Source organism: Ambystoma mexicanum, chromosome 2p (genome assembly GCF_040938575.1).
Source record: "Ambystoma mexicanum isolate Mex_15411 chromosome 2p, UKY_AmexF1_1, whole genome shotgun sequence".
NCBI lineage: Eukaryota > Metazoa > Chordata > Amphibia > Caudata > Ambystomatidae > Ambystoma > Ambystoma mexicanum.
Window position 1 is genome coordinate 349,514,897 of NC_090923.1, and position 16,755 is coordinate 349,531,651.

At 48.2% G+C, this 16,755-nt stretch overlaps 1 protein-coding gene across 7 annotated transcripts in view; it reads left to right on the forward strand.

Moving 5' to 3' along the window:
• The window catches only part of SLMAP (sarcolemma associated protein), a 1,535,859-nt gene that overhangs the window by 980,849 nt on the left and 538,255 nt on the right, over positions 1 to 16,755 (forward strand). For 4 of the 7 annotated variants that reach the window (XM_069643684.1, XM_069643683.1, XM_069643687.1 and 1 more), the window contains one exon: positions 189 to 311. The exons of the other annotated variants lie outside the window; for them this stretch is intronic. In XM_069643684.1, coding sequence (XP_069499785.1) covers positions 189 to 311 — 123 coding nt within the window. The remainder of the gene's footprint in view (positions 1 to 188; positions 312 to 16,755) is intronic. 7 annotated transcript variants of the gene reach the window in all.

Below are 16,755 nucleotides of genomic sequence, written 5' to 3' on the forward strand. Positions count from 1 at the left end.
CTCAGGCTTTTGTGCCCCAGTATGCACCATAGCTCTTGTAATATATATTGAATATGTTAATATGTAAAGGTCCGTCTTTCTTCCTGGTGATGCCATTTATCTAACATTTGCATGACATCAAGAACAAGTAGTATACTGTTAATGAGAACAAACACAAAGTTAAAAGTATTGATTTGTTTTTTAATCAGATGAATTGCAGAATGTTCAATCAGAAACTGAGGCAAAACAAGACATTCAGAAGTTGCTCAAAGACTTGTTTGATGCCCAGGAGTTAGCCAGAACAAGTAAACAAAAATGTGTGGAACTTCAAGGTGAGATCAAGACAAATGTCACATTTAAAGAACAGTGCAGAAAGTAAAATGAATGTAAGGTGTTAACACAGTAGGTTACTATTCCTTTTAAGAAGGGACTAATTGCATTGGTGCAATTCATTTAGGTAGTTATGGAACAAATGATGACCTGTTTATTATATTTAATTGGTACAATATTCCTACCAAAAGTAAATTAATTAATGAAATGTTTATTGTGGAGTTGGGAAAAAGTTGTGCGGTCACATACCTTGACCCCTCAATTGCTAAATTGTTTTCTTACTGGTGATCTTGTTTATTGCTTTTGTCAACAAGATTGCTTCAAGTACATTCTTATAAGCAGACTTTAATGTTTAGGTTAATTGGAAAGGTTTAACAAACCTAGAGAAATAATGTTATGCCTTAATATGTACAGAAAACACAAAATCAAACTCCCAAAAAAGTAGATAACATAAATTTGCTCACTGCTTTGATTTAATTATATTTTAGCCATAGAAAAATGACTTACAATGCCTTTTCATAACTGGAAATAAAAACAGTTGCCCAAATAGTTTTGTCGCCATGACCATTACAGCTTGGTTTGAAATCTAGATGGTCAGGTTCTCAAACAGTATCCATTGAAAAGACATCTGATCCTCTGTTTCAGTCGATGATTGATCACTATTTTCCCACTGTAATTTCTGCATGGCAAAATAATTTCATTAGACGGCTGAAAATGTAAATTCTCCGGGCTGATACATTCAAATAGAAGCAATAACTCAGCTATGCTGTATTTGTGTTTTCAATCATTCAGTGAGAGTGTTGAACCTAATGTTATTTGCTATCTGTAGGGGGTCAGTAATGCGAGGCGGACACCTGCTTGTAGTTTTCTCAAGATTTTATTAAAGAAAAAGTTTGCAAATAAGCATTGCTTACCTGTCTCCATCTGGGAATTCCCTACCTAGTCTAAAGACTAAGGGAACACCTCCTAACCTAGGTAAACTGGACCTCACGTTAACCAACAAAACATTCAAAGAACAATCATAAAGCAACATAAGAATTGAACAATATCTGGATGTCCTTCACTTGTCCTGGGAAAATCCCTTTCCCCAAAGGTTTCCAAGTCACTTCAAAATGTTCAAAGGAAAAGAAAAGTCTTGAACCAGTTTTTATCATTTCCAAGTCCAAACAAAATTTCATCAAACAAATCTGCTTGTAACAATTTTCGGGTTTTGGTTGAAAAGATCCCCTTCCAAATCGAGACAATAAAACTGCACCAATTGTAATCCTGGATATCTTCTCTTCAATATTTATTGCCACGGTTCAAAGAATAGAATTTCTTCATCTACAACTTTACAATTAGTTAAGACCTCTGTAGTGCATTCGGTATAATTGTCAGGATGCTTCTATTTCGGTTTCTGCTTCCCTCTTAACCACCCTTCTACATGTGTTACTATGAGAACGGTCGAAGCAAAATAAGAGATAATTGCTGGAAGGTTTTGAATTGTTCTTAACCTCTGGCATTGCTCTGGGCAACCCCCAGACCATCGTTCTTTGCCTGCCAAGCCATTGGTTTAGATCCTTTTTGGAGGGCCGCTCGCAGACCGTATCCTTCCAAGCATGTTTCTCTTCTCCTGTTGTTGTTTTGTGGAGTCCCGCACGGCTTGGCCTCATCTTCTTTTGTTTAACCTGTACGTTAGCATGTTAGCTGACCTCATCACAGCATGTGGTGTACCTTTATGCGGATGATTACACAGCTGATCTTTCGGCTGGACTCTCCTCAAACTGCATCCCCATTCAGCTGCATGACTGTTTGGAAAAAGTGGGTTCCAGGATGGCGGCCAATTGGCTCCAACTTAATGGGAACAAGACAGAGATATTAGTGGTTGGGACCCTGGGAAGGAATCACCTCTGGGACTAGCAATACTGGCCCGTATTATTCGCCCCTTGTTCTTCTCCTTGTGCTTCAGTCAAGAGTCTGGGTGTGAAACTCCTTCCTAATGGTTCATGAGAAGCCCAGATTTCTGCCATTTGTGGTGCTGGCTTTGGAAAATTGAAAACTTTGAAGAATATTCTTCCCTTGGAAAACCACATTACACTGGTGACATAGTCTATAATGGGGCTCCTTAGATTACTGTAATGTTATCTATTTGGGACAACTGAAGTACCAGATCCAGCGACTGCAGGTCCTTCAGAACGCAGTAGCGTGAATGGTGCTCAAAGTTCCTCGACTGACTCCTTCCGTCGCCCTTCATCGGCTGCCTTGGCTGCCGGTGAAAGTGCGGATCGAGGTTAAGATTTTGTGTATTGTCCACCGGGCCCTCCACAATGCTGGTACTCAGTATCTGAGAAAGAATCTGGAAAGGTACTGCCCTGCAAGAAGTTTCTGACCTGAAATGCAGGTTCTTCTGAAGATTCCTAAATTCCACCGTAAGCGTCTGGGTGGCCGTTGCTTTGCGGTATTGGCCTCCAGTCTGTGGAATGCCCTTCTGTTATATTTGAGAGCTATGACTGAATGCTTTCCTTTCAGGAAAGCATTACAGACTCATCTATCTAGCTCGCCTTCTGTTTTTTAGTTCCTGTGGCTTTGTTTAGGTGAACTGCTCTCTCCTGCCCAGCGCCTAGATGCCTTTGGCCATAGTTTGCGCTTTATAAATCCTATAATAATAATAATTTAAAAAAGGGGAAAGACCATATGCAAATCAGGCTTGGTCCCACTCCACAGGAGAACAGTCACCTTTGTCCTACAGTATGCCACTACTCCAAACCACTTCAATATAGAACACCCACTGAAAGTTTTATATACCACCAGGTTCAGTCGATTCTCCAAGCAACAAGTTGGTGGTAGATCTCTTTCTTCGGCTGGTGCCTCCCTCTGGAACAGCCTCCCTGCCTCCCTTAAACTTGAGGAGAACCATCTCTGGTTCCGGAAGCACCTCAAAACCTTTCTCTTTGCTTCTGCTTTCTCTCCTCCTCACCTCTGCTGACTTCCTGGCTGAAACCTGAACCACACTGACTACCTGGACACCCTCTGATCTCGGGCCCAGGTCCCTCCCCTGCCAGCGTCTCACACCTGCACTGCCCACCTCGCAAGCCCTGCAATCGGGGAGTGTTTCTGTATCCCTACAGTTCTCCTACCAGCCCCCGACACCTGTGCACTCGCCACATGCTGGCCGTTACTTATTGTTATCTTGTAATGCACTGTCCCTGCCCATTCCTACGCACTTGCGAAATCTGAATGACACCTGGCCTAGTAGGATCGTTGTCTGTCCTCCCTTTGTTCCCCTCCCTTACCTTGTCGCGCCTTGAAGCACTTGTGCATAGGCGCGTTATAAATGCCATATCATATATCACCAAAGTTCAGGTACTTCAGCTTCAGTTTTATATTTCAGAAATATTGTCCATGTAATGACAAGACCCTTCGACCTCTACAGATAGGCAAGGCACGCTTCCCTTCAGTAACCTCCAAAAGAGGTGCAGTCTCTCTGCCTCGTCTGTCTGTCGGACTGCCACCACGAGTAACCTGCCTCTGCCCAGAAGACTGATTTCCTCTTCACTTCAGTAGTCTTCAACATTACAGGTTATTTCCCCAATGTTCCTTCCAAGCACCCAGTTCCCCATCCCCAGACTTGTTCACACCCCTTCTGTCCCAGTAATTACCCAGAATGCGTAGAGACACTCTTTACGCTTTAGGTAACAATGCCACACTTGGACCTAAGGCTACCGGACTGTTGACAACTTTACTTTTTATGTCGAGGGGTTTAAACAGTACTTCACTGTAAAAAGGTTTCGCCTCTTGGCTTTGGGTTTGCTTGTTATTTTCTTCCATATAGCCACTTCATAAAATAAAGAATGTCAATTCAGAATGTTACATGGGTCAGTCTTCAAAGTGAAAACATAATTAGGGACACACAACCACTCTTTAAAGTCAATTTTCAAACTTAAAGACTTGAATGAACTCGTATTCCTGCATAAGTTTAAAGAGTCAACTTCTGACTTAGTTCGGGAAACAGAATTGGCCACACGTGACCTTCCTTTGTGCTTGTTTAACTAGTAACTCTTGTAAGACAGTATCTCTGGGTTTTCGGAATGGATTCATATAGCGTTCCTTTTCCACAATTAAATGCACATGACCACTCCGGTAACATGAAAAGTGTTTAACAATGAATAGAATGGTCTTCACGTTCCATGCTAACACTCCAGCTTTCAGAATATGTAAGCGTTACATTTTCATTGTTAATGGTGTACTGTTATCGGTGTACTTGAAAGTGAAGAACTTCTACTTGCTTTCAACTCTACATCAGTTGCTTTGGAGCTGGTTGAAGTTACCGGCAAGGCTTATTAAGTGTTTCTGAGCACTGAACTTCACTCACTGGCCTTTTGGGCTGCTTCGCTCTCCCAACTTTCTCAACCTCTGCAACGACTTTAGGCTCACTTGGACCCACACTCTCTCCGGGTATCTCCGGTCGGGCTTCCTTTATTGGGAGTCTCCTTTGCTCCCGAAACACTCCTCTTTCCTTCTGCCTTTTGCATTGGGTTACACACGATCATGGCTCTGTAATCACAGCAACTCGGCTCATATGGGGAAAATCTCACTTTGAGCACGCCTTCCTCTGCGCAGCCTTTGCAATACAGGTTTTGAGAATACAGGACCTACTCAGAACTTGCAGGTGAAATATGATGTCTCTACGTTCCGGTGTCCCTTTTGTGCTTACTTACTCGTGATTACCAGCCTTATGCTTCTCCTCTACTACTACTAATATTACTACTAGCCTTCCGACTCATGCTCCAGCTCCTTCTCCTCCTGCAGCCTTTTATGCCCCACAGGTTTGACCACTGGCTTCAGGTGTGAGCCATCAGCCTCACAGGACAAGGCTGCTGTGTTGAGCGATGCCGGTGCGCACAAGTCACTACCCTACGATACGTAGTACGCAATGCTATGTCCATGCTTCCGAGCCTTTAAGAAATGAGGATCGGACCCTCTGCCTCAAAGCTCTCGCAGGACAAGGCTACAGTGTTGAGTGACACATGTGTTTGGCGGCGATGTGGTAGTGGTGCTGATTGTGAGCGCAGACAACTTCACTCTCCATTCTACTGCCGCAAGGTAAGAAGGTGCTGGGAGTGTGAGTAGCATTGCTTCACTCCACGCAACCCTCTGACCTTGTGTGTCTGTCCCATTCTCCCTCTTGCACACGTGGTGTTCCCCCCTTCAACTGTTCCATGCTTGCCCCACCCGTGCATCTGCCCCTCTCCCATTCCCACGCTCGCTCCCTTCGCAACTTAGGCCCCGCTCCCCCTACGTTGTGTGCCATGTGCGTTCCCTCGCAAATAAAACCAAGTCCTCCCATCTTGCACCTGCGTCCCCACGTAACCTGCCCCGCTCCCCCAGCATAGTGCATCCTCTCTGCTCCCCACATAACTTGTCCCATCTCCCGGACCTAACGCATCCTTCTCAGCGCTGCTCCCACGCAACTGTCCCCACCCCCGCTGGCCTCTCGCATCCCTCTGTGTTGCTCCCCATGCAACCGAGGCACGGTTCCCTTATCTCCTTCTTCTTCAGGCTCCCCTGAGCCACGTCCCTCATCCTACGCCCTTACGTACTGTGACCATTGTATTGTGACAATTGTGTATTGCGGATGTTGGGGAGAATTCTCTCTTTAGGCTGAATTTCCTAACCTAGTGAGTCCCCCAGCAGCTTTGCTGGATTTCTGGAGTTTGTTTTTTTCTCCTGCCAAGAGTGAGACTCTCTTTCTCCCACTCTTGGACATGATTTATGGTGTTCCTTTGACTGTTAATGTGTTTTATGGGCTATGGGGTCCTTTACTCCATAGGGTCTCATGTGTTTTTACTATGTGTTACACAGCACCCTCCGTGCAGTGACACAGGGGTGTCATAGTGACACCCCACCATAGACTCCATACCCTGGGACTGACTACTGTCTCCCAGGGCATGTAAAGTCACCATTGGCTTTACTAGTCCCAAATTATTAACAGAAACCAGTACAAACCATGATATTGTGGACGTACTGGTCGGGGCAATTCGATTGCCCCGGGGTCTGTTAGTCGAGGGGGCACGTCTCCGTCCCCCCTGATCGAGTTTTGGCTGGTGGCAGTGGAAACTACTTTTTATATTCGACCGCGAATATTTCCCTATGGGATTTTCCCATTGTTCGAGGCTACCAACTTTAATTATTTAATTCTCATAGCCTCGAACATACCGACCTACCAAGAAGACACCACCGGTGGAGCCTTGCGGAACCGACTCACCACTTCCCGACGACAGAGAAGATCTCCTGGCTGGAAAAGCTTTTTCCCCTGACTGGTGGGCACAACCAGTTTATCTTCTTTCTTCACACCCCAGACCGGTTTGTGGTCGAACTGCCCGTGCCAAGCACCCCGGCGGCCGGATAGCCACTCCCCACTGAACCGCAAATCAACAGACCACTCCTTGTACCTGAGAAACTCTGCGGCTGGTATCTTCCCTGGCAGTGCAACGGGCTCCTGTCTTCCTCCCCGACGAGATCCTCTCTTCCCCCGGACGAAGCACCGACCTGCCCCCGCTGGAGTGTTCTCACGACTTTAAGGTACCGTGTCTGCCAGGCCTCCCTTTCTAAAAATTGCTACAAGGTAATAATAACCACTTAACCTTCTGGACTGGGCTGGCCGCTTTGACCCTCTAGCTGGTCCCTCTCTTTGATCCAACTCCTTTTTGGAGCCGTTACAAGACTTTTGTGCTCTGCAACCGTGTGACCTTGGACACATTACGTTTGGATCCTCTTAAGCGGATCCGGCCTACTGACTCAGAATTCCTAGTGTTACTTTGCCTTCCTCCCTTGTTATGTTTGTGAAAAAGTGTTGGGATCTGTTTCAATTTATTCTCTGCTTTTCTCTCCCTTTTAAAACAAATTATTAGAGTGCCATCTACGTTAGGCGCTCACCGCTGTCTGAAAATAAGTTGGGCTTTACTTAAGACCTGTCTAATATTCTTTTAAGGGAGTGTATATCTTTTAGTGACCGTGTTTTTGAATTGCTTACTATTAGTGCCTGTGTGTTTTTCTAGATGTGGATTTAAATAAATAATTATATCTCTTTTACACCAAGCCCTGGTCAGTGTTTACTTGTTCTATTGTGTTCTCTTGACCTATTGTGACTACTCTGTATACTGCCTAACTCTTCTTGAGGGAAGTCTGACTGCTCAGCCACAGCTACCAAGTGAATCTGTGTGGTACAGACTGCTACCAAGTGGGCTTACTGCCAAACACATGTAGTCCTAAATCTTTTGCAGTGGTCCGAGAGGGAACTGCACAGGTTTCTGCCTAACAGCGGAACCTCCTGAATATACAGTTCCTACTTTCCCTATTTACCTTTACCTGTACACCCCGTTCCCTAATGTAACTAGCGCCTAGATACCTGAAGGTTCAGCGCGCTGCTACAAATGCAAAAATAAATAGTAATTCTTCTGTATTGTATTCACTACTGTATTTTCATTCCACTGCAATTCCTCTTACTTCTATGTTTCCTTGGACTACCAGTGTTAGTGTATTTTGTTTTGTTGGGTGGTTATTGTATTGTATATGTGCTGCATTGCTTGCATGTCTCTTCTTCCCTTCTAGGACCCCTATGACTACCGGCTTTGTATTCTGTACTGTACTTGCATTCTCACACCTGAGTTCCATTGTAGTGTACTTTTGTTGCTTGCACTGTTTTCTCCACTCGCGCTTGGACACTGCAAGGCTCCAGTGTTCTTGTTCTGTGGTGTACAGCTCCTCTTTGTGTGGGTTCCCCACAACCCCTTTGTGCCTCCCTCCTGTTTGCCCCTAACATGTGCACCCCCCCTCCTGCTTGGGCTGCCCCCCCAACTCTCCACCCCTGTACCCTCTATAGTACTTTCTGTCTCCCCTATGTTCTCTAACGGCTATTCAATCGACTATACTATCCCTCTCACTAAGCCTGGTAGCAACAAGCTCAAAAGGTACATCCAGGTCTCCAAACCAGGCCTCCCCATTGCTGATACCTACATCAGGCAGTCCCTCAACAGCATCCTCTGCCGTTCCCTCTCCAGTTCTATGGACCCCCCGCGCCCCATATGGTCTCTGTTCTCTCTCCTTTTTCATTCTCTCCCATTAATGGTGGCATCCGGTGGGAGTCCCTCCGGGCCCCCTTCCACTACTGTCTATCATTAATATCTACTTAAATGGTACCGTCTTTGTCCAGGGCTGTTAAGGAGAATTCTCAGAAATTTGCTAATTTCCTTTATACCTTGGAGACCCCAGCTCTTTTGCTGGACTTTAGGACTTTTTATCTCTCATGTAATTTTAATTTATTCTCTGTTTTTCTTAGGACTTTGGAGTCTGACAAACTCCATAGGCATCATCTTTACATTGTGTCACACAGCACCTTCAGTGCAGTGGCACAGGACATTCTTAGATTTCTCCAGCATTGGATCTTTCATGGATTCACATGCTTAGAATATTCCCCGTCGACAGACTGGGAACCCTCGGTACGCTTATAAAGCCGTTTCCCATAGGAAAACGTTCAACACTTTTGTGTCCTGTCCTACGTCGTTATGGGCTCGCGCACGCCTGCCCCACTAGGACGTAACGGTATAAATGCCCCGCCCCCGCAGCTCCCTTCAGATTTCAACCGTCTCCAAAGTAGTGGGAGCACCTCGTGTAGTATACTATTTTGTCTAGGTTGTGCTGTTGGAGTTTCTCCTGATGTCAGGGCAAGCGCTGTTCCGCCCGTGCGCTACGTGCGGGTTGAAGGTGTATGAGGGGGACAGACCTATGGATTGCATATATTGTCTACACCGTCATCATTCGGTAGACAAGTGCGACATATGTAAGGGCTTCTCCCAGAAGACTCTTAAAGATCGAAGTCGAAGACTTGTGGCATGGTTAAACAATGGAGCGGGGGGCATACCCACCTTCGGAGGTGGGCTCCACCATCAGCGTGGCCTCAGTGTCAAAATCTTCAGGGGTCATGCGCCGCTCGACATCGTCGGAACCCCCGGTGAAGAACTTACGACCGGCGTAGGAGTCATCGAGAAGCCATTCTAAGGAGTCTTCGTCTAAGAAAGCCTCGTCATCCTCATCTTTGACGAAGAAAGACAGAAAAGAAAAATCTAAATCCTCCTCGGGCAACCTCGAGTCGAGATGCAGAGAAGCGTAGGTCGAGTTCGGAAAAGGCGGGAACGCCTCAAGGACCTGCACGACCACCACCGTCGTCGACGGCAGGGCAGTCGTCGACCACTTCTCTGCCACTGACGCAATTGTTCTCAACCGTTCTTGGACCACAGACAGTAACGACGATGTCGACGACGGGGCCAGCTGTAGCTTCGTCGACGGAGATCCCGCAAGAGGCCTGGCGACCAGAGGTATACGACCCAGTTTTGCCGGAGACTCTACTGCAGCAAGAGGCCTTGTCGGTGTCCTCGGGAGATGAGGATGTGAGAGTAGCTGGCCCTGCAGACCTCCGGTTACGAGGGATTACCAGGCCTCTCTCCGGGAGCATTCCGGGGTCTACCCCTCTTCCCAGTCCGCAGTCACTCTTGTGGCTGGAGGTATTGTCCACGTTGCAAACGTTGCTGAAGACACTGGATGACAGACTACCTCAAGCAACTCCGGCTAGGTCGGCCATCGACGACCGGGGCCCGTCTCATCGGCCACCCCCGTCAACCCCCACGGCATTGCCAGCGGGTGGAGACCTCTAGGCTCCACGCCGCGAGGAAGGAGAGCTGATGGATTTGGACTCTGACAGTAGAGCCTTATCGGATGTCTCGCTTTCCCCCTCCAGGGATCCAACCTGGGAGTCCGAAGCAGAATTAGAAACCCCGAGAATCCCGGCTCAACCGTCTCCCCCGGACGACATTGGGTCATTTCACACCATGATGGCCAAGGATTGTACAGAATTCGGGCTGGACCAGGAAGAGGAGCGAAAGGACTGTTTTCTTTTCGACCACATGGGAAAGAGGAGAAGGTCGGTGTTTTCAGTACCCATCCTGGATCATGTGTGGCAGGAGGAGTTACAGACCATGTGCCACTCTTTCTCGGAACCGGCGATAAAAGGTAGTCTGGAGAAAAAATGTAAGGCTCCAGAGGCTACCCCCAAGTGTCTCTCCTCCCAACCAACTCCTGACTCAGTGGTGTCGGCAGCGGTGGTGAGAAAAGCGAGGGCCCAGCACAAGTGCACGACCCCCCCGGAAAGTGATGCCAGAAGACAGGATGCTTTCGGCAAAAAAGTGCTGTAGGTAGGTGCTACCATAGTGAAAGCGGGCAATTCTCTGGCCATAGTAGCCAGATACAAAAGGGAGATGTGGCACAGACTGGCTCCTATGCTGGAGCATCTTCCGGAAGAACATCGTAAGGCGGCGATGTCACTGGTTAGGGAAGGTGAAGAGGCCTCCAATCATGCCATAAACATCGCGGTGGACCTCGCAGAATCAGGGTTTAAGCAGGTGAATAACGGTGTGGTTCTCTGAAGGCAGGAATGGCTGAAATGCACCAACCTCCGACCAGAGGTGCAATACAAGGTGCTGGATATGCCTTTTGAGGGAGACCACCTGTTCGGCGAGAAGGTGGACGAGGCCTTGAAGGGCATGAAAGAGGACACGGCGCATTCCTTGTGGGCCCTCCAAAGTGGTAGAAGTTTCCATTCTTTTCGTCCATTCAGGGGAGCATCGGGAAATTCCAGATTCTCGGCATCGAGAGACAGATCATTCAGTAGGCCAGCATACCCCTCCCAGGGATACAGACGGGCTTCTCAAGCGGCAAAACGACGCCGGGACTACCAGGCCTCCAAGAAGAGAACAGGTCACTCGTCGACGAGGGATAAGCAGACCAAGGACCAGCAATGACGGGCATCGGAACGTTCTGAAACGAAGGGTATCGTGCTACATCAACGAATGGGAGCAAATAAAGGATCGATGAGTGTTGGACACTGTAAGATACGGACATACCCTGCAATTCAAAAGCAACCCTGCGCACATTCCACTGGCGTTTGTAGCTCAACCCCATCTGAGCGTGTTGCAGCAGGAAGTAGCACTTATGCTACAAAAAGGTGCTATAGAATTGGTTCTGTCATCACAGATGGGTCAAGGGGTTTCTTCCCGATACTTTGTGGTGAAAAAACCAAACGGAAAGTGGCGTCCTATCCTAGACCTGCGCGATCTAAACAAAACGTTGAAAAGCCTAAAATTCAAGATGCTCACGCTCCAAGAAGTGATCCGGTCAGTTCAAGAAGGGGACTTTCTGGCGTCTCTGGACCTGCAGCACGCGTACTTCCACATACCGATGTGTCGGCGACACAAAAAGTTCCTAAGGTTTGTGGTAGGGCGGACTCACTACCAGTTCACAGTACTTCCTTTTGGACTGAAATCCTCTCCCAGAACGTTAACGAAATGTTTGGCCCCGGTGGCGGCCTGGCTGAGAAGGCAAAGGCCATCATGTATGCCCGTATCTCGACGACTGGTTGGTGAGGGGATCCTCCCCTATGTCGACTCACACAAGTTTGCAGGCCACCATGCACCTCTTACAACAGCTGGGGTTTGCGGTAAACTTCGAGAAATCCTTGTTAATGCCGTTGAGAAGCTTGGTGTTCCTGGGCGCACAGTTCGAGACCCAGTCAGGGTTAGTGAAGCCATCTCTCGACAGAATCGCCAAACTCAATCGATTGGCAGGTCAGCTGAAAATCCATATTTTGCCATACATACATGTATATGTCATATCATAATACCAGACTGTCAGTGAGAAAATATGTCAATTCTGGGCACTATTCTACTAGCTCTTCAGTGGTGGCAGAGCTTCCAGAATCTATCCAAAGGGGTACCCCTAAGGAGCCGGAGTTTCGGCTAACCATAGCGACGGACGCGTCCCTGACAGGCTGGGGAGCACACATGGGCACTCTACAAACGCAAGGTCGTTGGTCTCGGAGGGAATCTCTCCTGCACATCAACGTTCTGGAAATGAGAGCAGTGCGCTGGGCCCTGAAGTCGTTCCTGCCGCACATCAGAGGGTCCATAGTGAGAATATTGGCAGACGACACAACAGCGATATTTTACTTGAGGAAGCAAGGGGGCACGCGATCCAGAACCCTTTCCACCGAGGCTCAGAAGGTGTGGCATTGGGCACTGAAACACGATATATCCATCGTAGCTCATCTTCCGGGTGTACGGAACGAGCAAGCGGACTCACTCAGCAGAAATATGGACCAAATTCACGCATGGGAGATAGACCGCGTTCAGTTGTCGAAGGTCTTCGTGAAATGGGGACGGCCTCCGCTGGATCTCTTCGCTACGAAGAGGAACAAGAAGTGCAAAATGTATGCCAGCAGGTGGCCACAGGAAGGCTCTCTGAGGGAAGCGTTCTCCTTCCCATGGACGGACAAGTTCCTCGACGCCTTCCCTCCGTTCCCTCTAATACAGAGAACTCTGCAGTGGATACGCAGGTACAGGTGCCGGGTCATCCTAGTGGCACCGTGTTGGCCGAGGCAGCTGTGGTTTTCCGACCTGCTTCATCTGTCAGTAGATCAACCAATAATGTTCCCGAAGATTCCCAATCTCCTGTCCCGGGAGGAGGGAACAGTGTGGCATCACAATCCAGACAGTCTCAATCTCACAGCTTGGCTCCTGACTTTTCGGAATTTGGTGCCTTGACCATTTTGTCTGTCGGAGGATCCTGCAAGCAACGCAAGCCCCTTCCACCAACAAGTCGTACAAGTGTAAGTGGAGAAGGTTCTGTACGTGGTGTCAAGGACAGACGGGAGTGCAAACTCTAAGGGTCACTCCGGAACAGCTTATGCCGTATCTGCTACACCTAGCGAAGAGCGGATTATTTTTTTCATCAATAAAGGTACACCTGGCGGCCATCTCTAAATTCACGAGGAGAAGGAAGTCGTCTCCCTTGTTTTTTGACAGGTTGGTGAAACACTTCATGAGGGGTTTATTCCGGACGTTCCCTCCGGTTAAACGTTTCCACCAACATGGAGCCTTAATATGGTGCTAGCAGGGTTAATGAAACCACCCTTTGAACCAATGGCCACATCGTCGATGAAGTTCGTCATGGAAAGTGGCCTTTCTAATAGCTATAACATCAGCTAGGCAGATCTCGGAGTTGCAAGCGTTGGTCATAGACCCTCTGTACCTAAGGTTTTTTAAGGACAAAGTGGTTCTGTCAACGAATCCTCGTTTCATTCCAAAAGTTCCTACGGCTTATCATAAGCACTCATCCATTGTCCTGCCCACCTTTTTCGCGACCCCCTCATCGGCTGCGGAAAAAGTCCTACATACCTTGGACGTCAAGAGAGCTCTAAAATTTTACCTTCATCGGACTCAGCAACTTAGATCTATGCAACAACTCTTTGTTGCATATGGTCCTTTGGCGAAAGGAAATTAATTTCAAAGCAGGGACTGGCCCGATGGGTCTCGTCAACGATTGCCTTCTGTCATTCAACAGCGGGAAAAGCGCTACAAGGGCGTCCGAGAGCTCATTCCACAAGGGCAACTTTGTCGTCGACGGCGTTGTGGGCAGGAACCCCGCTGACAGACATTTGCCAGGCGGCGGCATGGTCAGTGCCTCACACATTTACCCGCCACTACTGCCTTGAATGGCAGCATGCGGACGAAATACAAATGGGAAGAGCAGTCTTGCGCCATCTGTTTCAATAAGGTAAGCCCTTTTTAAGAAGGGTCTGTGCTTATTTTGACATATGTATATATGGATGTATGTATATATGGATGTGTGTGTGGATATATATATATATATATATATATATGTGTGTGTATGTATATGTGTATATAGGTATTGATCTGCATGTACTGTTGCGCATTTTAAATTGGCATCCTAAGTAAGCGTGGTTCGCTATACATATGCTTAGGAGGGTGCCGGATTGCATTCACACCTCCTCTTTTTCAGGATCACTGCTGTGCATTCTATTCTAAGCATGTGAATCTATGAAAGATCCAATGCTGGAGAAGGGAATAGTTTCTTACCTGGAACTCCATTTCTCCAGCAATGGTATCTTTCATGGATTCACATGCGCCCGCCGGCCTCCCCGGAATGCAATCGTCTTGTATATCTAGGTTTCACCCCATTCTGCTTTGGAGGGGTCGAAATCTGAAGGGAGCCGCGGGGGTGGGGCATTTATACCGCTACGTCCTAGTGGGGCATGCGTGAGCCCAAAACGACGTAGATGGGACACAAGTGTCGAACGTTTTCCTATGGGAAACGGCTTTATAAGCGTACCGAGGGTTCCCAGTCTGTCGACGGGGAATATTCTAAGCATGTGAATCCATAAAAGATACCAATGCTGGAGAAATGGAGTTACAGGTAAGAAACTATTCCCTTCCCAAAGGTTTAATAACTTCTCTTGGTGAAACTGCTGTTTCCAAGAGCAGTGAAGTGAAATTGACTTTAGTTACATTTTGTAACTTTATAGACCTAGTACACATCATCATGCCATAGGGTGCAGGAGGGGTTACTTAGTATCCCCTTTGTCGAATTTTTCATGTAAAAACTTTTTTTGCCCTTTCTACAATTAATGGCTGGTGGCAGTGGTTTACTTTTTACTACCAGTGTGTGTTTTTACCGCAGGCTGCGTTCACAGCCACACTAATGCTCCCATGTGTGCCCATTTCGTCAAAATGACCCTGGTCTTCTTTTTTCTCCATTTCTTGTTGGAAAGGTCCTTCTTGAGATTTACTCGGCTCGCCAAACCATGTTTGGTCTCTTTGTTCGTTGTCTTTGGTGGGATTGACGAGTGAAGCCTGCCTCTGGCTCCAGTATGTCTGGCAGGGGCAGGAAGTGAGGGAGGTGCCCAAAACTCTGTGCTTAATCCCTTTGGTTACAGGTATGCACCCAAAGGTGATTGGCCGGCTGGCTGTCAGGCAAGGAGAGCCACCCTAGATTGACAGCTAGGCTGGAATGAATGGGAGAAACCTGCATTAAAGCCAAGGCTTTTTGGCTTGGAAGGAAGAGTCGACCACTGGACGAAGGATGCTGAATAGGAACTTGGAAGAGACGCCTGCTGCAACTCCTGGACCGTTGGTTTACCCAATGAAGCCCTGCTGCTGTGCTGAAGCTCCGAATTCGCCTCGACTAGAGAAGCCCTGCAAGGACCACTACTCCCTTTGAGTTGGTGGGACCAAACAACTCCAAAGTAAGCCCGTCTGGACATCCTCTCAAAGCTGGTTGTATTTCTCCAGCATGGGGTCTGGCATGGATTCACATGCTCATGAATATTCCCCGTCGTCAGACTGGGAATCCTCTGTAAAGAAAAAATCACTATCAGTATCAGTTTTGTTTCTGATCTCTTTCTTATTAGTAACCAATCACTGATCTCTGGGTCATACTGCCCCCAGCCAATGACTGCCCTCTCCCTAACCCCCCTCACCTGGCAGCCATCCTCAGATTTTTACCGCACGTTCAAGTGTTGGGAGTCCTCGTGATTTAGCTCTTGAGCTTTTACAGCGTTTTCGCGCTTTTTCAGGAGATTTTCTCATTTTTTTCGGTTTAATCAAGCCTTAAGCTCCACCATTTCCACTTCCGATAACAGGGACCTGTTTCGGAATTCTTCTACGCCCCTCAAGGGTGACGTTTTCATCGAGTTACGCTTGTTGGAGGTTCCAGAAGATCTGAGGCCTACCTTAACGGACATGGCCCAGAACAAGGGAAGCTGGACTCCCGGATCCAAGCTGTTCAGGAGCTGCCTGGGATGCGGATTGCAAAATGTTTTCAAGGAGGACGAGCATTTGAGATGTCTCTACTGCCTTCATGAGGACAAGACGCACATGGAGAAGGACTGTGCGTTCTGCAAAAACCTGTTGGAACGGACCAAGCAAGATCGTCATTCCCGCCTCGCCGCCTGGCTGGAGAAGGGCACAGCAGGTGAGAAGGGGAAGAAAAAGACTGAGCGGTCTTCTAAGTCCTGTGAAGGCGCCCGGTGAAGGGGGCCCAACAGAAGGCCAAGCACCACAAGTCCACGGGCACCGGGAGCGCCGAAAGGTCAGGCTCTAAGGCTGCCAAGCAGGGCGCGACTTCGCCGGCCCGATCAACCATGAACAAGAGCTCTGGTTCTGGGGGAAGAGGAAGTCCGAGAACCCGGGTAAGCTTCTGGAGAGGCCCCGGTCGATCTCGAAGGGAGCCGAGGGGGAGCGAGGCGATGACCCTCCCCCCAAAGCGAAGGCCCAGGATGCACCTAAAGTGGTGAGGGCCTTGATCCACTCGGCAAAGGCCTCTATCAAGGTTGTCGCAGCGGCCCTGGCGAAACCAGCAGAGACTACGCCAGTGGAGGCGGCCTCGGGGCCCAGAGTTTCCCTGCCACCGCGGAGGGAATCCTCTTTCCAGCCCATCGTTAAGACCCCCGTGAAGACCCCGGTGGAAAAAGAGGGGCGGGGCTGGTGGCCATTACGGACTCGGATTCAGCCTCGAAGAAGGATCTGGTGGAAACCGTGAAAGGCCTCAACGAGAGGTTCG